Source organism: Rhea pennata, chromosome 24, assembly GCF_028389875.1.
Source record: "Rhea pennata isolate bPtePen1 chromosome 24, bPtePen1.pri, whole genome shotgun sequence".
Classification (NCBI taxonomy): Eukaryota; Metazoa; Chordata; class Aves; order Rheiformes; family Rheidae; genus Rhea; species Rhea pennata.
In genome coordinates, this window is record NC_084686.1 from 5759708 (window position 1) to 5782314 (window position 22607).

General features: G+C 63.0%; 1 protein-coding gene and 1 long non-coding RNA gene across 3 annotated transcripts in view; one reads left to right on the forward strand and one right to left on the reverse strand.

The window, feature by feature from the left end:
- The window catches only part of LOC134150505 (opioid-binding protein/cell adhesion molecule homolog), a 338482-nt gene extending 318699 nt beyond the window's left edge, over nucleotides 1-19783 (forward strand). For both annotated transcript variants that reach the window (XM_062594486.1, XM_062594485.1), the window contains 5 exons: nucleotides 8950-9075; nucleotides 10195-10329; nucleotides 10721-10841; nucleotides 11235-11386; nucleotides 19683-19783. In XM_062594486.1, the coding sequence (XP_062450470.1) occupies nucleotides 8950-9075; nucleotides 10195-10329; nucleotides 10721-10841; nucleotides 11235-11386; nucleotides 19683-19783 (635 nt within the window). The remainder of the gene's footprint in view (nucleotides 1-8949; nucleotides 9076-10194; nucleotides 10330-10720; nucleotides 10842-11234; nucleotides 11387-19682) is intronic.
- LOC134150506 (uncharacterized) lies at nucleotides 17527-19725 on the reverse strand. The gene is made up of 3 exons (XR_009960666.1): nucleotides 19626-19725; nucleotides 17955-18313; nucleotides 17527-17584 (listed from the first exon to the last, which is right to left on the reverse strand). It is a non-coding gene; the product is annotated as an uncharacterized LOC134150506 (long non-coding RNA).
- Nucleotides 19784-22607: the final 2824 nt, after the last annotated feature.

Here is a 22607-nt window from a genome sequence, read left to right on the forward strand (position 1 = left end):
GGCAGGAAGCCAGAGGACCTTTTTGTCTTCCTTTTTTTTTTTTTTCCTCCCTTTTTTTTTTTTTTTTTTTTTTTTTTTTTGCAGCAGCAGCTCCCCTGTCACTGTAGGACGGGTGCTTTCAGGCAGGGACGCCTGCGTTTTGGCGTGCCGGTGTGTTGCCGAGAGAGCCGTTAAGTGCAGAGACACCTGGGATGTGATTTTATATACATCGAATGTGAGCCGCCTAATCCTCTTCTTATCATAAACAGCCTTAAAGGCGAACGCTGTCGGCGCAGGTCTTGCATGTCCCTCCTCCCTGCAGAGGCAAAGCCAGGGCAGAGCTCAGAAGCCCAGTAGAGGTGAGCGGGAGAGGGTCCAAGTGGCAGAGCGACTCTCCTGGGACTAATGACACCGAACGAGCTGTAATTTCTCTTTTGGAGCAATTAGCGGAAAGCAAAGCCTTTGGCGCGCCAAGAGCTCGTGGTGAGCGCCGGCAGGAACCGCGGCGCTCTGGAGAGAGGTGTGCGGGCGAGGGTGCTCAGGCCCTTGGGGAAGCCCTCCCACCCCCAGATCCGCCCCGTGCCCAGCCCCGCTCTCCCTGTTCTGGGATGCCCGAGTCCGCAGAGGAGAGCTGGGGTCCCTTTCGCCGGCGTGCAGTACTCTGCGGGGCGGAAGCGTTGGGAAGAAAAAGCACAGTAGACTGTAGCCCTTTGCAGGCAGCAACACACAGCCGCAGCCTCCCCTACCCAGGCCGTTTTGGGAGCCACAGGATATTTCTGCCTTGATTTTGGAGTTTGCATTTAATGTACCGGAGAAAAAGATCCCTGCGTTCCTGCTCGTAGCACAGGCAGTACCGAGAGCACTGGCTCCCCACAGCCTCTCACCCATGCTTGCGAGGTTTGTGTTCAAGATCCTTAGAGCGAGCAGAGGGCTGAGGGCTTTTTCAGTCTGCCTCAGGAAAAGAGGCTTATGAGGAAAAGAGATGACGTGCGATAAAACCCCGTGGAGCATGGCTCCAGCAGATGGGACCGGGACTGCGGTGGAGGACGGTTCACAGCACCAAGATGCTTCTCAGTGCTTGGTACAGTCGGGGACCTTCAGGCCGCTTTGGGGTGCAGCTGGGGTTTGAGTTCCTTTGGCTGCTGGTGGAGCCGGCTTCTGGAAGTAGGCCGAGACCCTCGTGGAAGCCCCCGCGTGCAGCCTTCGGGGTGCTCCCGTTGACCTCAGCCTCACTGGCCAGTGGGCAAGCACTGTGCCGGGGGAGCGGCGAGTAGCCTGTGCCGGCAGAGGTGGGTGAGGTCCGGTGGCTGCGGGCGGACGAGACTCCCTCGTGGCACTTCTCGCCCCTTGGTGTTCCCACCACTCATCATGTGAGGCCTTCAATGGGCTGGTGAGGTTTGGAGGCGTCCCGTATCCGAGCACCCCTTCTCCGGCACCCCACCTCTGTGTCTGGTGGAGCACGGTGGCGATGACTCTGTGCCGAGTACTGGCTCTGGCTGATCCTCCTTGTGAGAGGTTAATCATACCGGCAGGGAAAAGCCAAGCGGTTATTTTAAGAAGAAACCCCTCCCAGAGCTTGGCTTCGTCACGGTGGGGATGGAGTGCAGGAAAATCAAAAGGAAATCATAAGGCTTTTAAAAGGAGATGGGGGAAAAAAAAGACTTGGGCCAGAAAAAGTCTTTGCAGCAGGAGCTGCGGTCTATAACACATGATGTCTGTGACATTTAAACTCAGGTTTCAGATGTCCTTCTCCTGGGGTATTGGTGCAGGTGGAGTGGAGACAGGAAGGAGTCCAACCAGCTGCAAAATGGCTTATTTTTCTGGATGCTGGATGCCCCAAGAGGGGAAAAACCCAAACGCAAGCATTCCCAAGGGATAAAGCAATGAGCACAGGCACCGTTAGAAAGCATCAGAGGGGAAAGCCTGTGCCGAAGTCCCTAGGATCCTGGGGCCGCGTGCAGGTCCCTGCCATGCGTTGAGTCGTAGGAGCCTCCTCGATGGGCGTCTTGGGAACCGATGAGATTTTAGAGGCTGTAGGTCAGGGAGCAGATGCTCAACCATGCTGGTGGATGTGTGCAAGGTGGCAGCATTCCAGCAGCAGCTTGGGGAGTGATGCTGTCTCTTCCCCCAAGGAGGCAGCAGCGGGGGACGGGGCATGTGGGGCTTGGTTGTGCATTAGGGATCAGGGCTGAGCTCTAAGCTCCGGCCTAGGGTGAATAGGAGGTCTTGGGAGCAGGGAGGCATCATCTGTAAAGGCACTGAGCTGTTCTGCCCTCAAGGATGGCCCTGAAGGCTTGCCCAAGGGCTTTGATTAATTCTCGTCAGGATTTACGCCTGTTTACATACATCGAGCCTGTGGATGCAATCAGAGACCGCTCTCCTGGAAAGCGTGGTGCTAGAAACGGTGGGCTTGGTCACAGCCAGCACAGAGCGGTGCCCGCTGGGCAGTGCATAGCCGTAAGCTCGCTTGCAGACGTGGGAGGTTGACGCTGATGCTGTCAGCAGGACGGGTGGCAGAGGCTTCTCCCTAGAGACCTGCCGCCGCCTGGTATGGTGCACAGCAACCCGAGGGGATTTGTCCGCTGCCGTATGAGGTGTTGCGGCAGGCTGCCCGCGTGCGGGGGGTCAGGCGAGCGCTCCGCGTGTTGTGTCGCTGCCGCTCTGCTTTCGCCCAGGGCGGCTGGGCTGACGCCGACTCCCCGTCCGCACGGGTGAAAGGTGCGAGGTAGTCCTCCTGGAAGCGGCCGCGCATCATCCCGTTTAACGGTTTTCCAGCCGCCCGGGTCCGCAGGAGCACTGCCGGGATCTGCTAGTCCCGCGGGCCGACCCCACGGCCATTCAACCGCAAACCGAGGAGGCCGCGGCTCACGGGGGTCGTGTTCGGAGCGGGCCGGCGGCGTATGACGGGCCGCAGCAGGAAGATCCCCCGCCACCCGAGCGGGGCTGGCAGCTCCTTGAAGAGAGGGCATGGTTTTGGAGAGTAGCAGCAGGGCAGCCGGAGGGGACAGCTGGTGTCCTTGGACTATTGTGCAGTGTCAAAAGCCAGTTTTCCGTGGAGGACAAGAAACCGCTAGCTCCAAGCGGTGAAGACCTGTAACCCGTGCAAGAAGAAGACAAGGCACAAAAGCAGTGACAACAGTAGCGACTCGCCCGCTGTCACTCGCTGAAGAACCTGAGAATGGGAAATGGAGAGAGAGTGACAAAACACAGGAGGCACAATAGCACTTGGAATTCAAAGCCCAGGAGAGGCCCGAGAAAATCCGTGAAGGAATAACAATGAATGAAGAATAAAGGAACTGAAGGGAAAAAAAGACGTGAAGAAAAGCCCGGAGACCTTGGATGGTAAAGAGAAGGAAGAATGAAGCGCGTGCACGCCAGAAAGCGCCGAGCATCAAAAGAGGAGATGGCAGCCAAGGAAAAAATAAAAGAATCATGAAGGAGTGAGGGCACGAAGAGGAGGAAGGTCTTGCCAGCTCCAAGGAAAGGAAGGAAACAGGCCCCTCCACCAAGGCAGCAACAGCCCACTTTGTGGATGAAGAGGGGCTCGCCAAGAGCTCCCATGTGACGATGGGTCCCCTGCAGCCGGCTGGTAGCGGCACTCCTGCAAAGACATCAGCATCTCCCTTCTGACCTGCACCAACGGGTGCCCTGGGCACCGCACCGCCACGGGTGTCCTCGAGTGCGGGCTCTTGCGTGTCGCTCGCCCGCGGGTTGGAAACGGGCTCACCCTGGGGAGAGCGCAAGGGGCAGCGCTGCCTGTGCTCCTCTTGGCCAGGAGCTGGGGCAGCCGGGCGGGACAGCCAGCAGTGTCACCTTCAGAAGTATTCAGTAGCCTCAGGTCCTTCCAAAATGCTGAACGGCAACGCAGCGGGCGTCCAGGCCGGCCTGAGTCGTCGGTGAGGCTCGACGAGCCCTGCCCAGCAGTGCTGCAGCTCGGGCAGAAGCAGGAGGATACAGGTTAATGCAGAATTTTTGCAAGGACCTCGTCCCTTGAGGGAGAGGGTCACGCTGACTCAGGCATCTGGGTGCTGTCTCCACAGGAGACCTCCTCCTCACTGCGTGGCCTCGAGTCCGTGGTGGTCCATAGCAGGTCCACAACTGCGGCCCCTTCCTGTATAGCCACGAGGAGAATAGTGGGGCCCCGTTTCCCTGGAGGAAACTCGAGCACTCGAGCAGTGATGTGGCACTCGAGCAGTGGCACTCGAGCAGTGACGTGCTTCCCCCAAAGCAGCTGCTGTTGACGATTGCGCTTGCTGACTGAGGTGTTGCGAGAAGGGGGGCACACACCTCTCCAGTGAAGGTGGGGAGAAGGACGCTTTGATGGCTGGGTGCCTGTCCGAGAGAGCTTTGCGAAGCTGCAGGGCGTTCCCGTGGCCGAAGGAAGGATGAGAGAAAGCATCTAGAAGCGGAGCGAAGGCCCGTAGGTGGTTCTGGGGTTGTCTGCGGGCAGAGATGCACGTGCCAAGCAGGACGGGGCCCTCGGCACGGCCACACACCGGAGCTACGGGAACACGCCGGCGCGGCGCGGCGCGACTCGTGTCGCCCGTTGGCGTTGCGGCGCGGCCCGAGTGGCAGCTGCACGAGGCTGGGTTGTACCGCGTGGCTACTCGCTCCAGAAGAGCTCCCTCCTCCCCCGGGGTGGGCGCTCGGCTCGGCGGTTGTCTAAGCGGCGCGCGGCCCGTGCCCGCGTGCGCCGAACCGGCCGTGGGGGGAGCTGTGAACGAGTGCTGAGATGGCGCGTGGAGCTGTGAATTTCCGAGCAGCTGAGCTGGAGTTTTCCTCCGGCCTGAGGAAATTGCGAGGCACCAAAGCATGAAAGCAGCTTGAGAATCAAAGGCGTGTAGAAGCCGTACGCTTTGCATCTCTTTTTAAGCGGAGTTACGGGCGTCGAGACCTGCGGTTTCCCTGTGCGAGGGTTGCCGCTCGAGCTCGAAAGCTGCTTTGTGCGTGTGCACCCGTCTGCGGAAGACGACGGGTAAAACCGTCGGTCAGGACAGGCGCCGAAGGCTTAGGAGGAAGCGCCGAATCCTGGGGAATCGGAGACAGGGCGGCGTGCGTGGGCAGCCCTGGGCGTCGGAGAGGGTCTCCTCGTGTAGGGGGCGAGGGGAGAGCCAACCGCCCTTACGTCGGCTGGCGCCGAGCGCCGACCTGAAATCAGGACGCGAGGACGAGGGCAGGACGGCAGCAGCGGGAGCGGCTCTGGGCTCGCTGCCGGGCCGTGAGCTTAAAGAGCAAAGGGACCGCACGAGCGGATTAATTACTGCCGGAAGCAAAATTAAGGTGGGTGTTGGGGGGGGGGGGGAGACGTGGGGAAGTTTTTCCCCATTATATTTCTGAGCAGAAAGAACGTTTCAGAGCGCATGCAAATCGCTCCCTGGAAAGCACTTTGGCTTCCTAATTGTTCCTGAATTTACTGACAGGTGGTTACGCAGTAGGTGCAACACCGCGATGTGGGGTTTTATTGCGCTCGCCGTCTTCGCTGGAGACCCTGGAGGGAACGGGTGTGCGGCGCGCTTGCTGAGCTTTCAGCGGGAAGAGGGGGTCTTCCCTGGCGCCCTCGGCACTGCACCGGGCGGGAGACGGTCTCGTGGCCCGACGGCGTTGCCTCCTGGCCCTGCGCGCGGAGCTGCGTTCGGTGCGTTTTCAGCAGGCGAGACGGGCCGGGGAAGAGCCGGCGGCGCCGGGGGGACGGATATTAGCCGGGCTGGCAGCCCTCGTCTCCGTCGCCGAGACGCGCGGGTTGCGGTTATTTGCCCCAACGTGTGCTCTCCTGGCGGGAGGCAGCCGCTGGGCCGGGCGGCAGGGAAACGACGGGCTTCGCCGAGACGAAGCGCTTTTAGAGCGTGCGGGAGGGCGCTGCACCGGCCCGTGGCCAGGCGGAGAAGTTTGACAGAAATCGCTCCGTTGACCAAACTCTAGCTGTCAGATGTACTTAATCTATTATTTCAGCAAAATCAGCTCCGACGAGTCCCTCAGATTGTGCTGTCATCAAAATTGATTTTATCAAAGGAGATAATCTTCACTGTCAACGAGCGACGCTCTATTAAAACCTCGTGTTCCCCCCGCGTGCCGGACGGGGGTCCGGGGCTGCACCGCGGCACGCTTCGTGCCCTCCTCCTTGCCCGGGCGGCCCGGGACGAAGTGGCGGGGGGTCGGGCTCGTTCGTGAGCAGGGCCGGGGCACAGCCGGGCTTGCGGCACGAAACCGGCCCGTTTTCCCGGGCGGCAGGACCCGACGCCGGCGGGGGGCATGCCGTGAGCGGAGTTGCCCTCTTGCATCCCGAGCTGCTTGGCAGAGAGGATGAGGGGGGCAGCAGGGCTCATGAGTGGCGCTGCAAAGCACTCGGCTGCCCGCGGGGTGCTCGGGGACTGGAGCCGGCCGGGAGGTTTCCTCCCGCACGCGTAGAGGCGACGCGCAGGAGCGGCCCGTGCCGGGGGCGGGCCGAGCCAGAGAGCGCCTGGGAACCCATCCAGGCGCATCCGTCTTGCCGAAGCAGATAAACCGTCCGTCCTCGCCCATCTGGCATTAATGAGAGGGAGATATGTGAATAGCAACGGGAGGAGATGAGAGGTCCATAAATACTGAGGAATAAATAAGAGCGTTCGCATTTAGTGGAAGAGGGCCGGGGCTCTCCCCGCGGGCTCCTCTCCGGGGGCGGCCGCCCGGAGATGCGCGCAGCCCCCGGCTCGGGGCCGGAGCCGCGCCTGCCGCTTCCGCCCCGCTCTAATGTAAAGAATTAACGGGAACATCCGGCGTTTTGGGTCTGCAGCTGAAACGCGCGGAGATGCATCACGGGCTTATTGTTATTGAATTTAGCGGCATCGCTTTCACATTCAATTTCTCTCGTCGGCTTTTGGAACAAACCAGGAATTACAGCACAAATGTAGGTTTTGGCCTGCCAAACATTACGCATTAAGTTCTCCGTGATTAATATTACGCCATGTCGATGAAATCCTCCGAAGGCTGCTTGCCGCTCGGCTAAGGCCAGGAAAGCCCGCGCCGCTGCTCGCTGCCTCGGGATTTGTTCTGCGTCCCGTTAGGTTTGAGCACTGGTCTCCCAAATGGAAACCGAGACTATTCATAGGGGCAGTTCGGGTTTGGCAGCCCACCGGGCCCGACGGCGGCTCTTCTGCTGCGGCGCCGACCTCCCGGTGCGCTCGGGCAGGCCCCGCGCAAGCCGCTTCCGTAACAGCCCTCTTCGCCTCTGACGCCGGCGGGGCGCGGGGCCCTTTTTCCTTAAATGTTGCATTTTCAGGCGTGTTATGAAGTGCGTCCATAATAGCCGCTCCTGCTCCGATGAGGGTCTGATGAGCTGTTCCAAAGCGTATTTTGTCCGAGCGGGAACGCGAACGCGGTGGAAAGGAGAGCAGGTAATCGCCATGTATCTTCCTGCTGGACCGGCGGTCCTATTCTCGCCGCTTCCTCGAGCTTTCTGAATGTGAACGTGTCGAGCTGGCAATCGTTTCTTATGGTCTGTAATTAGGGATGAACTAGCGTCCTAAATACAAAATATTATCTGCAGCGTGGGACGTAGGGTGCGGGCAGGGCTCCCCCCCTCCAAACGTGAGAGAGGCAAGGGTCATGCCAGAAGAGATTCCTCCGCGTTGCTTTGGTGCGGGGTGCCTGGAGGCGGCCGCTCGGCGTTGCCTGAAATTGCGCCAAAAGCATCGGGAGGGACGGGGAGGGCTGGTGCGGCGTCCCATCCGGCGGCGCTGCTCCATCAGGCACACGCTATTTCACAGTCGCTTTTTTCCTTCCTCGGGATGCGAGCGCTGTGAAAAGTTCCCAGGGAAGCGTGCGACGGCCCCGCGGCCCGCAGTGCCGGGAAGTGGCCTTTTTTAACGGGCTTTAATTGCTTTTTGCCGGGGCCGTGGATATTTATGGGTTCAGAGATTGCCAAGTTATTTATTAGATGGAGTATCTGGGGCTAGACGACTATAAATCACTTAGGCCGGTATTGAATATGCCAGACACTCAGTAATTTAAAAAGCTTTAATAAAAATGCTAAAATATGAGACTTGTCTTTGGCCGTAATGAGACTCGGTTATCACGGTTTTATCAGCGATTTGGGGGACTTTTATTGAATCATGTTTTGGTTTTCAGCCTAGGGCAGGGCAGCGGAGACCCCCCTCCCCCCGTGCCGTGCCGCACCGTGCACCCCAGGGCTGTTGCAAGCCCTGCGCTGGGTGGCGGGTGCACAGTCCGCCCGAGGCCTCGGAGGAGCATCCTTGTACCTTGCAGAGAGATTGCATCTCTCTCCTCCCCCCCCGCAAGATGCTCGGACACGTGGGGAGCTCACACACAGGCTGCTCGTGGTCTTGCACGAGCAAAGCTAGTTTGACCGTGTTGCCCAGCACTCTGTGCTCGGGTCGGGCTGGCAGTGACGCTGGCCACCCGTGGCCCCCGCGCCCAGGGCTCGCCCAGGCCACGCCACGGTTGCGTGCTGGACCGTGGGCACCCTTTGGGTGCATTCCTCAGGTTGGGGCAGGAGCACCCCACTCCTGGCATCAGCAGCCCCACGTGCTGTTTGCTGGGACCAGTTTTGTTCACGGGGCGCCACAGGAGCCTTCTGCACGACTCTGCTCAAACCGTGGCTTGTTGGATATCAGGAGTGTAGCGCGAGCGGCTCTGGGAGGGAGAGCCCCTCGGGCTCTATCCGGGAGCCCGGGGCGGGGTGGAGGGAGGTTTCCACCAGCTGAGGGGCCTTGGAAGGCGTGCACATCGGAGCAGCTCTGTTTTGCCCAGCTGCTTGGGGAGCAGCACGTGGGCCTCACTGCTGGGGAGAAACGGGCCAGGGGTGTTTGCACCAGGTCCCCAAGGGCGTCCTGCACTGGGCTAAGCCATTTTTGGCCGGGCCATGGCATCAGCAGAACACCGTGATCCCCGGGAAGCAGCTCCAGGCGCTCCACTGGTGAGCTCAGCGGCTCTCTCTCTCTCTCTCTCTCTCTCTCTCTCTGCATTTTGTTGCAGTTCCTCCCCAGATCGTCAACATCTCGTCAGACATCACGGTGAACGAAGGCAGCAGCGTGACCCTCATGTGCCTGGCCTTCGGGAGGCCGGAGCCCACCGTGACCTGGCGGCATCTCTCCGGCAAAGGTAAGAGCGCGGTGGCGGAGAGGCTTGGCTCAGGTTTTGGGTGTAGCCCGGCATCCTCGGCGTGCTTTCCCCATGGGGAAAGCGTCCCGGGGGAGCTTTGCTCGCCACTCTGCTGCCCCCCTGCCCCCCCGCCCCGGCTCCAGAGGTGAGAGGGACACCGAGGGTCTTGTCAAGCATAGCTTGCATGTTGCCACGTGTGATAGGAGTGTCCCATCCCCAGGCAGACCTCAAGGGAGGTTTCGTGGTGGCCTCCAAAGTCTCCTGGTGCCCACGTCCCTGGGCCGGGGGAGCGGTGGCAGAAGGGATGGTGGAGAGGACAGAGCCCCTGCTCTCGGCCCAGGTGTTTCTGCTCGGTGCTGTGCAGGGAGGCTCTAGGGTTCCTCTCGCAATGCTGCAGTCGCCCGGAGGTGGGGGACCTGGCGGGGGAACCTGGGAAAGGGAGTGCAGGAGGGTTCTGCCCGTGGCCGTGTAGAGGTGCGTGCGGTTAGCGCCCGTCAGCAGCCCGCGGGCCCAGGGCCCCGGGCGCGTGTGGCGTGATGATGGAAGTGCTGGGCACAGAGCGCTCCGCAGGGACCGGGAAGGGAGCAGTGCTCGGGCGCGAGGCCCGGGACATGCACGCGTGGTTCTGAGGAAGGGGAAGACGGGCTCGCAGGTGGCATCCCACTTTCCACCCGATGCTGGCAGCTGCTCTCGCGAGGGCCCATGTTCTTTCGATGAGTGTTTGTCATCAGGGAGCCCGCAGCGGGCTTCCCGGGGTGCCACGGCAGGGCGGGAGAGCCCTCGAGCCCGAGGGGTCGTTACTGTAGCGCTGCAGAGAGCTGGTCCTAAGTGTGGGTGGCGTCCAAAGCGCCTGTACGTGAGGAGGTACATATCCATATATATGCATGTATAACTGTGTGCACATATAGATATATATGCAGCTGTGTAAACAGAAGGCGTGCATGCAGCGGTGAGGGTTTTAGTGCGGTTTGGGCAGCTCAGATGCTGGCGGCTGGACCGCAAAAGGTGCGTGGAGAAGGTGACTTCGGGAGGTGGGGACGGCGGGGCTGCGGGCACCGAGCCGAGGCACGCCTGTCGGGATGTCTCAGCGTGGGGTGTCACGCTGTTCGTGTGTTGCAGGGCCCGGCTTCGTCAGCGAGGACGAGTACCTGGAGATCACGGGCATCACGCGGGAGCAGTCCGGGGAGTACGAGTGCAGCGCCGTCAACGACGTGGCCGTCCCCGATGTGCGGAAAGTGAAAGTCACCGTGAACTGTAAGCGGAAGGCGACAGCGTGTGCTGGCTCAGGGGTGGGGGGGGAGCCTGTGGCACCTGCCCATGTGCATCCCATGGGATGCCAACTGGGGGGGGGGGCAGGCGAAGGACTGGGAGCAGGAGCATTCAAGCGGGGATCCCAGCGCGCAGGCCCAGCTCGCTCGCACTAGGTGCTGGTGGCAGGTGGGCTCCTCCTTTAGGGAGAGCGGAGTGGGGTATGCCGTGCATAGGAGCTGTGTGGACGGGCACTCGAAGCAGGGCCGGGTCCGTGTCGTGCCGGGCTTGCCATGGCAGTGTTTGTTAGGTGGGACTGGGGCTCTGGGTGGTACCCCAAGGGGCGCGGGACCTTCAGGACTGCCTCGGGTCCTGATGGGGTCGAGGGGCTCCGCAGACCCGCCGTTCATCTCCAACGCCAAGAACACGGGCGCCTCGGTGGGCCAGAAGGGCATCCTGCAGTGTGAAGCCTCGGCCGTGCCCGTGGCGGACTTTCAGTGGTTCAAGGAGGACACCAGGTGAGGTGCGCCAGCGGGGCCACTGGCCACGTGCGAGTCCTTGGAGCGGGGTGCCCGGGGCATTCGGGAGGTCCAACAATGAGCTCTGGAGAGGGTGTGGGAGGATGGTCATGGAAGGGTAGCACCGCTCGGGGCAGCCAACAGTGCCATCATGCTTGGGCATCAGGGCCATGGTGAGAGGTCAGGGCTATTTCCATGGGAGGTGGGAGGATGTTCCAGAGAGCAGTGTGTGTGGCGGAGTTGGGGTGGGGGGGGGCTGTAATCTGGAGCTGTTTGTTGCAGGGTGCATGAGGTGGGTGCCAGAGTGGGGGTCCAGGTGGGGGGTGGGTCATGTCGGGGGAGCGGGTGAGTCTTCGGACCCTTCTGAGGGTTTTCTCTCCTGGCGGGGGGCAGATTAGCGAACGGCCTGGACGGGGTGCGAATCGAGAACAAAGGGCGCATGTCGACGCTGACCTTCTTCAATGTGTCTGAGAAGGACTACGGCAACTACACGTGTGTGGCCACGAACAAGCTGGGCAACACCAATGCCAGCATCATCTTGTACGGTAGGTGCCCTAGCGCGCCATGAGCAAGACGGCAGCGGCAGCGCGTGTGGGTGCCCGAGCAGGCGAGGCGCGTGACCCTTTCCGACGTGGCGGCGTGATGATGGCGGTGGCGGCAGAACCAAGGGGACAATCTTCTTTTTGGCGGTGGCTGCTCAGTCCCTGAGGCGGAGCTGGCTGTGAAGAGGTCCATGGGGGACATATCACCTGGAGGGATCTGAGGAGCTCAGATTCGGACCATGTCGCTTCGAGGAGGCCGGCTGAAGGGGCCGTGCCGGCAACCCTTTCGGTTTGCAGGGCTGCGGTGACCGGATGGACCTTGGCGTTGTTGGTGGTGGTATTGGTGGCGGTGGTGGTAGCGGTGGCGGTTGGCTTTCTGGGTGGCCCTCCGCCTTTGAGGGCACGGACTGGCGGCTCCCAGAGAGGCTCGGCGCGAGAGCTGCGCCACGGGCCGGGAGCAGCGACAGGCGGAGCGCCCGGCCGAGGCCCTTTAGGCAGGCGAGCTGGCGCGTGCGGCGTGGTGCCGTGTGCCTAAGCAGATGGGTCCTGCGGAGGGGGTAGCTTTGTGCTAAAGGGGCTTCCTAGGTGTCATGGGGTGGTACGCTGGGAACGGGACTCGTGGCCGTGCTTTGACTGTGGCGAGGCCTGACACGTGATGGTGGGCAGGCTGGCGGGGCCGGCGCAGCGTGCTTGTTGGAGGTAGGAGGGGGTAGTGCTGGTGTCGGGGGCCCTGCTGTCAGCGTGGGGCTTGCTGCAGGAGCGTGGCGTCGGCGGGTTCCTGACGTGGGTGCACGAGAGGTGGGCGCAGGGCTGCTAAGACGTGTCCTGCAGCAGGCTGGCTCAGGATTGGGGGGGTGTGGAGCGGGGGGGGGGTAAGGAGCGAGGGAGGACGAGCAGAGGTTGCGATCGTCGGGCTCTGTCCCCGGCGGTGCTGCTGCGGCAGTGCAGTTGTGTGACAGCTGGAGTTGGGGGCATGGGGCTGATAGCATGGTTGATGCCATGACCGTGGCTTTGCTGGGGCGGGAGCACACAGCTTGCCATGATCGGTAGGGAGCCTGGTGTGCGCAGCAGTGGCGCTTGGGGCACGGGCCAGATGCTGGCTCCTGGAGCACATTCCTGGTGCTGTGCGGCTGTTTGTCTGTCCGCTCGCTGGTGGCTTGCACCATGGTGGGGGGGTGTCAATGGGGGAGATGTGGTTGGAGAGAGTGGGCGATCTGTTTGGAGGCACCCGGGAGGGCCGGCGGGAGCGGAAGGTGGAGGGGGTGTGGAAAGATGATGCTGGCCCATGGCCCAGCGGGGAGTTGGGGGAGTGGACTTGAGGGGGGGGGAGGCTGAAGGCAGTATAGTGCTGAGCCTTTGGGTGGGAGGTGTGGGTGCCTGTGTGGTGGGGGAAGGGGCAGGAGGAGGTCTGCAGGGCATTGGGCAGAGGGGAGAGTGAGTGAGTGTCCTGTGTAGGTGCTGAAGAGCATGTGTTGTTGGGGAGTGAGGGGTGGGGCAGTTGCCCTGCCAGTGAGGGAGTTTTTTTGGGGGGGAGGCAATGTCATTTGTGGGTGAAGTGGGGAGATGATGGCTGAGGATTGGGGTTGCAGGGGCACGAGCCTGGGGATGGAGGGAGTCAGCAGGGGAGATTTAGCATGCAGCAGTGTGGAGGGCACCACATGGTGAGGACCTGCATGGGCAGTCTGGTTACACGGGCCAACTCGGCGTGCGGCGATAGGAGCGAGCGGGTAGGTGGGCGGCACTTGGGGGGTTTTGTGTCTGTGAGTCTCAGCAGGGTGGCCCGTGTGCTGGGTCAGATATCATCTGGGCTCTGCCTGTCAGGAGCAGGGAGGAGATGGACTTTGAGCATGGTGGTAGAGTGTTGGGGATGGTGGCCAGCATTAGCAAGGAGGTATGCATGAGTGAGTGCTGCATGCCAATACGTGTGTGTTGAGTTGAGGGGGTCTGGGGGCACTCTTGGATCGGTAGAGGTGTTGTTGGGGAGGCCCGGTGCTGAGGTGGGGACGGGGCAGTCCCCGGCCCTTTGGCAGAGGAGAGGAGACCGATTATGCAGCACTGGAGGCTGAGGGCTCATAGTGCCGTCGTGGCTGGGCAAGGGGGGTGGAGATGGAGACTGAGACCTCCTCCTCCTCAATCTTGGGCCTCGTGGGAAATTCTGGGACCTTGTGTGGCCAGGGGCAGGCGAGCGTTTATCTCGGCAGGACCAGCCTAGTCAGGGGAGGCAGTTGAGAGCTGAGGGAGTTGGTGGGACTAAGTGGGATGCTGGCATACCCCTCAGGTCTGCAGCTCTCAGGTGACCTGGGCGGGGAGGGGGAACTGTGTGTGAGGGTGTCTTGCGGCTTTGGAAGCCTCTGGTGGCAGGCTGTAGTGTGCCCCCCGTTTGCAGGATGAGGAAAGTAGTTGTAGGTGTCTCTTAGTTCTGGGGATGTCTGGGAGCACTCTGGAGGTTTCTGCAGCCAAGGGTGATGTGTGCAGCCCCTTTACTCTGGGAGGTATCATCAGGGCTGCTGGGAGGACTCTGAGGCTAATGCTCACATCCCCCATAACCTCACAGCCCTCTGGGAGTCTCCCATGATGGCTGCAAGCCTAAGAGCAATGCTCGTGTCCTTCTTTGTCTTGCAGCCCTCCTGCAAGTTCCCAAAGGGCTGTGAGGGTATGGTGGGGGGCTCCTTCCATGCCCCATAGCCTTGCAGACCTCAGGGGTGCCTCAGAGGGACCTCTGCATTGCAGGAATCCTGCAAGGGGAGGACTCTGGCTGAGAGCTCCCTTGCAGGACTCCTATCACGGGGGCCAGGTGAATGAGAGGAGCTCACCCGGTCTCCCTGATAGGAGTCCTGCAAGGGGGGCTCTCAGCCAGAGTCCTCCCCTTGCAGGACTCCTATCAGGGAGGCTAGGTGAGAGGAGCTCCTCATGCTCACCCAGTCTCCCTGGTCAAGAAGCTTGCCAAGACCTGGACGGGTTTCTCCCCTCCAGGAGGCTGGGTAGCCCTCTTGGCTGGAGAGGGTTGCTCCCTCTTACCTCAGAGGAGCTGCTGGAGCTCTGCCCCAGGAAGGGCCCTCTCCTGCTGGGTGCTTCCACAAAGTGCCACGGTCACTCCTGGCCCTGATGGCTTATGGGAGAGGGGTCCCTGGGGCAAGAGCGACCTGCTCTTCCCTGGGCCCCATTGGCCCCCCGGCGCCCACTCCTGGGGCTGGGTGACTGCTGAGCCCTTTGCTCAATTGCCCTCCCACTTGGTCCCGGTCTCCCCCCCCTCCTCTAATTAACAAACAGCTCTGCCTCCCTGATAGCACTGCATCGCTCGGCCATCTCCCCAGCTACACTGGCACACCTGCACCCACCTCAGAAACACCCACCCTGCTCTGACCCCTTCTGCTCCCATCCCGGTGTGCTCCCCGGCAGGAGCTCCTCTACCTTACCCACTAAGTTCTTACCAAGTAAGTTCCTTAGGGCCCTACGCCAAGCACTGGCCCTGGGCTGAGTGACTGCCAGCCTCTCCAGAGTAAAGAACTCGCCCGCTCTGGGCCCTTTGCTCAGCTGCCCCTATTCCCCCCCTCCCCCCCCCCCCGTGTGGGTCTCCTACCCCTCCTCTAGCTAACTAACTAACAGCTCCACCTCCCTGACTGACAGCACCGCGTCACTCAGCCATTCTCCCAACTACACTGACATGCCTGTCCCACCTAAGAAACACCCACCCTGCTCTGACACCTTCTGCTCCCGTCCCGGTGTGCTCCCTGGCAAGGGCTCCTCTACTTTACCTAAGTAAAAGTTCCTTATTGACTGATGGCTTAGAGCCCTGCACCAAGCACTGGCCTCTGCAGAACGAAGACCTCGCTCGCTCTGGGCCCTTTGCTCAACCGCTGCTCCTCTAACGAATGAACAGCTCGCTCTGCCTCTGGGATGGCACCGCATCGCTCGGCCATCTCCCCGACTACGCTAACACACGCACACGCCCCACCTAAGAAACGCCCTGCTCGCTCTGACACTTTCTACGCCCCTTGCACAGTGTGCTCCCCAGCAAGAGCCTACCGACAAACCCGCCCTGCCCCTCTGCCTCAGCCGTCCCTAAGAAACACCCACAGGCAGCGACTTGCCTCCCTTCGCCACCCGCTTACTGACTGACTGACCAACTGTAGCACCTTGTCCCATGCTGCACAGGCCTTGAACCACACAACAAAGTAAGTAAGTAAGTCCAGCAGCCCTCCTACACCTCACTCCTCCTCTCAGCCCAACGTACTCCAGAACACCTGCCAGCCCCTGCTCAATTCCTCCTCCTCCTCCTCCTCCCCCCCTCCCCTCCAACAGACAGCCCCTGGGTACCTGTGACACAAAGGAGCTCCAGATGATATGATCTCACTGGACAAAAAGCATTTATTATCATCAAACTGCACACTGTCACACGTCCCACTCCAAGCCCACCCAAACGCCGGACAACGTGTCTCTGGACCAGGCCTCCTCCTCCTCCTCCTCTTCTTCCTGGTGATGGACTGCCCACACAAATACTGACATGGTCCTCCAGAACTCATCACCATCACCACCACCTGCTAACTCCCACATGCCCCAGCAAAACTCTCGCCATTTGTACAAGGCCCCACTGCGATGCTCTCGGACACCTGCGCCGAACTCAGCACGACGCTTTTCTGCACGCCCACTGAAGTGGCCTTTGTGGGAGACCCTGCATCTCCCGTGGGTCCAGATGTCCCGCTCGGTGCTGTGCAGCCCACCTCCACAGGACATGTGCAGACACCTAGGACAAGAAAAGAAAAGAAAAGAAAAGAAAAGAAAAGAAAAGAAAAGAAAAGAAAAGAAAAGAAAAGAAAAGAAAAGAAAAGAAAAGAAAAGCATATGCGCATGCGGGATCTGCCTCAAGCCTCCTGCTAAAGCCCCCCCCCCGACAAAGCACCTTCTTTGCCACCTCCAAACCCACCCAATCCCCTAGAGCCCTTCCTCCCCCTTGGCCACTGCCACCCCCCGACAGTCCCCACGTGATGTTCTCTCCTCTGCTCTTCCCCCCCCCCCCCCCCCGCAGCTCTTCCTATCTGACCTCCCCGGTGAAGCCCACACTTCAATCCTGGTGTGCGGCTGCTCTTATTCTCCCTGGCAGCCTGCTCGGCCCTCCGCTCCCACCACGCAATCTTCTCTCACTTGCCGTGCTCTCTGCCCCCTTGCTTACAGCAAAAATGCACAGGCTCTCACTCAGACACCACTCACCCGGAGCGAACACTGCTCTTAGGTACTTCACACTCCCTTACAAAGTACCTTACTAACTAACCAGCCTAACTAACTTCTGCATTGCACCACTAACCCGGTTGCACCCAGGCCCTGCAAGGCAAATGCTACCCTTTCGGAGGGTGCGCAGCACTGCCTGGACTACGTACTGTGCCACCACCCACCCACCCACCTCTGCCACCTCCTGCACAGCTCCCCCAAAACACCCGGGCTCCCCACAGCCCTGCCTCGGTCCCTCGTCGCCTCGCCCCCGGGCCTGAGGCCATAATGCAACGCACGTCATCTGCCCTCGCAGAACACCAAGGACAGCTCTGCTGATGCAGCACGCCACGTGCAGGCCACCGCTCCCTTATGGCTCAAGTCCACTGCAAGACTCTGCACCCACCTTCTTTTCCCATTCCCCTCCGAGCTCCTCCACCCTCATACCACCCCCTGCCACCCTCTACATGCCATCCCAACCCATCCCTCTTGGAGCGCGGCTCCTCCTCCAGCTGCACTGTGACACTCCCCGCTTCTCCTCCTCTGCACTGCTGCCCTGCGCTCCCCCTGCTTTCCTGCCCCCGAATCCCTCCCTTATCGAGCACGCCAGACCCTCTCCAGGTGGCCTCCTCGGAGCTCGTGGGAAAACCCTCAGCGCTTCAGCACGCTCCGACCGCGCTCGCCACGTCCTGCCCTTGGGCACATCATTGACAAGAACCGCCACAGCCTCTCCTCCTCTCCACACCGACCCCCTCAGCTTCTCCTCCTGCTGGGCGGGCTCCGCTCCAGCCGTCGCGTACCAGCTCCTTGCCGGGACACCCACAGGGAATCCCGCGGCGCGCTTCTCGCGTCCCTCCGAGCACGACGGGGCCACCTACCCGCTCGGCTTCCGACAGCGAAGCTCTTCATGCGCACATCCAAACCGCTGCTCTCCGAGCTGGCCCGGCTCCGTAGCGCCGCTCTTGTCCTGGCCGCCTTGCCCTCTGGCCGTGCCTCCTGTGAACAGCGGGGTTTCTCGGGCACGCCGAGGTGCATCATTGCCGGCCCGTCCCGACTCTGGCGAGATGCCGCAGCTCCTGCCGCGTGACATCTCCCCAGTGCCAAAGATGAGTGGACGGGCGTTACTGCACGCCGCGACTCTTCTGAAACGCGCCCCTGCCCTCTCCCACGACGAGCCGGGCTTGAGGCCCTGTGATCCAGCAACACCAGAAAAGTCTTCTGCTCTCCCTTCCCTTTCTGAGATGAGACTACCCGTCCCTCCGCTGTTGCATGCCCTCCCCCTGCCCCAACCATCCTAAAACGCATCTTTACCCATAAGGGGGAAAAAACCCACCCTCACCTACCCCCCCTACCACACACACCTTACCTGACCTCCAGGTGCAGGGTGCAATACAAGTGCGAAGTACGTGCACGGATCGCTCCTTGCCGCGGAGCCGTCTTCCTCCAGCCGCCTCCCATTTCTCACGTGCCCACGACTCCACGACAGCGATGCCACACTGAGTCCCGCACCTTCCGGACGGGGATGGCTCCCCTGCCCTCCTGCCATTACCGCCGCTCCCTGCCCGCTCGGCCCGCTCCAGTCTCCGCTCGCCCAGAGCGGGAGCTCTCCTCTGTGCCTGCGGAGCCTCCGTCCTCCCGTGCGGGAGCACCATCCACCTTGCACCCGCAGACAGGAGCTCCCGGCCTCATCGGCTCACGGGAGAGACCTCCTCCGGCCAGAAAAGCCTAAGAACGATACAACGCGCCGCCTGATGCCGAGCCTCACCCGGCCCCGGTGCAAAGCGCCCTGCCTCTGCTGGCAGCCCAGATGTGCGAGCCTCTCTGCCCGCCACCGGCTCCCGCGGCCCCAGCCCCGCTCCACCCAGCCCCGTTCCACCCTGCACGGACGGCTCGGAGGCCCTGCGGACGGTCCTTCCACACCCTTTCCCTCCCTCCTAGCATCGCTTGCCCCACCGCTGCCGCTGTGCTCCGAACCACGTGCCCCTGACCGGCAACAACCACCCCCCCAGCAAAGAACCCGCACCGCAACACTTGTCCGAAGCGTGGCGAGCTTGATGAACCTAGAGAGCACAAACCAGTCTCCCCGCAGCGCGCGACCACTACGGACGTGGCCCTGCCCCGCTTTCGCTCCCTAAGGGCAATGCCTCCCTGCAGGAGGCCATGCGCACCCGGCCTCTACACAGTACCCGGCGAACATGTGCCGACCCCGGGAGCAACGGGACCCTCGCCGGCCACGAGCTCTGCGCGCCCTAGGCTTGCCTGGCCTCACCCAAAATGCTGGCTGCCCGAGGCAGCACTGACACTAGTGGGACACGCACGGAGGGAGCACACCTGGCTCCGACACCTGCTGCTCCGACCCGGCCAGCCTCCCCCCGCTACGTGCTCAGCTCCTCTCCCCCAGCCGTGCACCTATCTGTCACCTCCCGCCCCGAACGCCCCACGCTCCAGGCCTTTCTGCAGCTGCACACAGCCCACACCGCCACCACCGCTCTGCTACCTCGCTCACCCTCCCCTGTGCCCCCGAGCCAGCCCCATGCTCCGGGATGCCATTCCCCACCCCTCTGGCTTCCAAACCCAGGCCATCCTCCTCTTCCCACCCGGCCCCTGTCCTCCGCCACGGCCCGCACCGCAAAGCCTTCCCCAGGCGGCCCTGGACCCTGCCCCTGCCGCGCTCCCCCGGTACGTGGCACACCGCAATGCTCAGGGCAAACGCGCCGCTCTCGACCTTCCTCGCTCGCCCTCGGGACACTCGCAGCTGTCCCACACTCCCCGGACCCCCCGGCAGCGACTCCCTCGCCCGCTGCCCAAAGCTGTCCGCTCCCCGGCAGACTCGGCCTCCAGGCTCACCGAAACCTTACAACGGCGCTTCCCGGGAAGCCCCTCTGGTGCGATTCTCCGGGGGGATCTGCAAGAATCCCCTCCCGAGCCCTCTCCGGCAGGCCCCAAGCAGCCTGTCCCGGCCTCGCAGCCATGGCCCTCCCGCACCTGCCCCAGCGGGGAGAAAGGGACGGGGATCTCGCCAGACGCCCCTGCTCACCTCGGCCCGTTCCCTTCTCCCCTGCCTGCTCTTCACCTTCTTCTCTCCTCCTCGCAGGGCCCGGAGCAGTGCACGACGGCGGCAACGCGGCGTCCCGGGCAGCGGCCTGCCTCTGGCTCTGGGGAGCCCTCCTCGCTCGCCTCCTGCTCAACTTTTGATAAGAAAGCGGAGGGGCCTCGGAGGCGATGCCGCGCCTCCCCTCCGCCGCGGACTCGGCCCCCCGCGCCGCCGGCCGCCCCGCCGGCCGCCGACCCTGCGGACTTCTGGGAGGGGGCCGCCCGGACCGGCACGGCAGCCCGCGCGCTCCAGGGACGCGGCTCCGCGTCCGCTGCCGCCCGCCTTGCCCGGCCCCGCAGGAGACGACTCCTCTCCGTCGGACACATGACACGCGATGCAATCGGCAGTGACTCCAAGTGTCCTCTTCTCTCGCCGCTCGTCACGCTGTACAGACCCCACCGCGCACCGGCGGACCGCCGCTCGCCTCGGCCGCCTCCCCGCCCGCCGACGTCCCCGGGAATCGCCCGCCTTCTCCCGGGCCCGTCGCCCTTCGCCTCCCAGCGCCGCAGCAGCCGCTGACGGCGCCCGAGCGGTCGCCCGTCCCTCGCCGGCCCCAGGTCTCCGCGCTGGACGCCGGCACGTGCAGCTGCTGGCTCTTCCTGCCCTCGGGCCGATCTCGGTTGTCCGGACGGCTGCGGAGTCGTCCGTCGCGCGGCCCTGTTGAGCCGAGCCCTCGAATCCCCCAAACCCCCGAAAAGACCGCAGCTTCCATCACAACTTCTCCTCCACGCTCCCGGTCGACAGCCCGCGGCGCTTGGCTCCACCGAGCTGCCTCTCAAACTGCCCCGCGCCCTCCGGACGGCGCTTCGCCCGCCCGGTCCCCCCGCCTCGCTCCTGCCCTCCCAAGTTGTGGGACGGCACAGTGGCCCCAAAAGGGCACCACGGACCCCGGTTCGGCTCTGTCGCCCGTGCCGTGTCCCCCCCCCCCAACGCTTTTCACCGCCTCGGGGTCCCTCGAGGTGCGCAGCTCCGGCACCACGCTGTCCCGTCCCCTCCGGCCACCCTCTCCCAACTGTCTCAGCCACGCTGCAACCGGAACCCAAAGGAAGCACAAAACTCGACGGGAAAAGCCCGCGCAACCCCTACGTCGCTTCCCGGCCTCCGACGGGCCCCCCTTCCCAACGGGCCCGAGAGGCTCGCCGGCCCACCGAAGCCGCCTTTCCCGACGGCACAGCTCCTTTCGGCCGCGCCCCGCGGATGCCGAAGGGGACGGACCCAAAGCCAGCACCGTCCTCTGCCAAGGCTCCTCGGGAGCCCTTGCCCTCCCCCCGGCACCGACCCGGACGTATGGCTTCGAGCCCCAGACGTGCAGCACCCAGGCCGCCGTAACGGGATCCTTGCCGTCCCTTCCCACCGCTCTGCAGTCGGACGGGAAACCGTCTGGCGCGAGGGCTGGGCCGCGGTGAGCCCTCTTCCCTCTCCGGGAACGCCGGTGGCAACCCGCGGCCCAGGACGCACGGACCCGGCGGTGCCGTGACGTGGACCCGAAGCACGCGGAGGCTCACTGCAGCGACCCGACACCTCTCCCTTTCCTTGCTCCGGCCGCCTCTCGAACGGAAAGGGCTCGGGAATGACGGCCGCGTGCAAGCGTTCCTCCCGGACCCAACTGCTCCTCTTGCAAACCGTCGTGCCCGGCGCTGCGCCGGAGACCCGAGCCGCAGCCCGAGCGCCCTTGCGGCACGCAGGCGAACTGGAGCTGGGATGGACCCCGCGGGCCCACGCCGGAGGAGGACGGGGATGCCGACAGCACACGCCTGCTGCCGTCCTGCCTCCGAAACGGAGGCATCGCCAAAACGTACGACGGAGCTCCCCGAGCAGGCGGGCTTTGCCGCGGTGACAACTGCGATGCCGAACCCGAGGAAAGCGAGAGCGTCGCCCACCGGCCTCACCCCCCGCCTTGCAAACGCTGCCCAGCCACCTCGTCTCCCACCGCGCAGGAGCCCTGCGGGACGCCGTGGCCCCGGCTCGCCCCTCGGCTCCGAACGCTGCTCGAGCGCGGCATTTTCTTCGGCCCCGAGGCAGGAGCGCTGCCTCAGCCACAGGCAGCGTCTAAATCAGAAGCGGTCGTGTGACTGGCGAGGCCCGCGCTGCCGTCCCGCGCCCGCAGGAACGGGACCACCGCCGGTCCGCCCCCTCCTCCGCGCCGAGCCCCGGGCGCGCGTCTCGCCGGCCGGGCTCCCGTCCGCGTCGGAGCGCTCCGACGGCGAGCGCGCCGGGAAGGCCGCGCGCGGGCCGGCGACGGCTCCCCGCAGCCTCTCCCCTCTCGCGCCGGCCCCCCGGGGACGGGGCGGCGTCGGAGTTGTTCTTTCGTACGGCGACGCGGTCCGCTCCTGAGTTTCCGTCGATAATTGTATTAAAAAGGTGAATATACTACCTGAGATTTGTGCATGTTACATTGTAGTTGTAACCTTTTCTAATTCGGCAAGAATAAGAGATGGTTGTGATTGTGCAGTGTATCAATAAAGTTTGACAAACTTTGTACCTTCGGGGCTTTCCTTCGGACGGCGCGCTCCCCTCGGGTCCGGATGCGGCTCCTCTTCGTGGGACGCCCTCGGGACCCCTTGGCGCCCCAGCCATCCCTCCGCCGCCCCGCCGGCGCGCGCGGGCACCGACCTGCTTGCAGAGCCTCCTCGGCATCCTGAACAGCCTCCTCCTGTGCTCTCGCCCATGCTCTGCCCCTTCCTCTTTCCTCCCTTGGGCTTTCTTGATCGTCTTCAAAAAGCCACGCTCAGCCAAAAAAAAATAAGCCTCTCCGCTGCCCCGACATGGGCACGTGTGCGCCTTCAGAGAGGAGCCCAGAGGAGCCAAAGCCCAGTTCCCTATGCACAAGATCTACCTGCGCCGCACAAAACCAGGAAAAATCCATCGCGGACTCGGAGAGCCGCCGCGCTGTGCCGCTTTCCTGTGGACGCACCGCCCCGACGC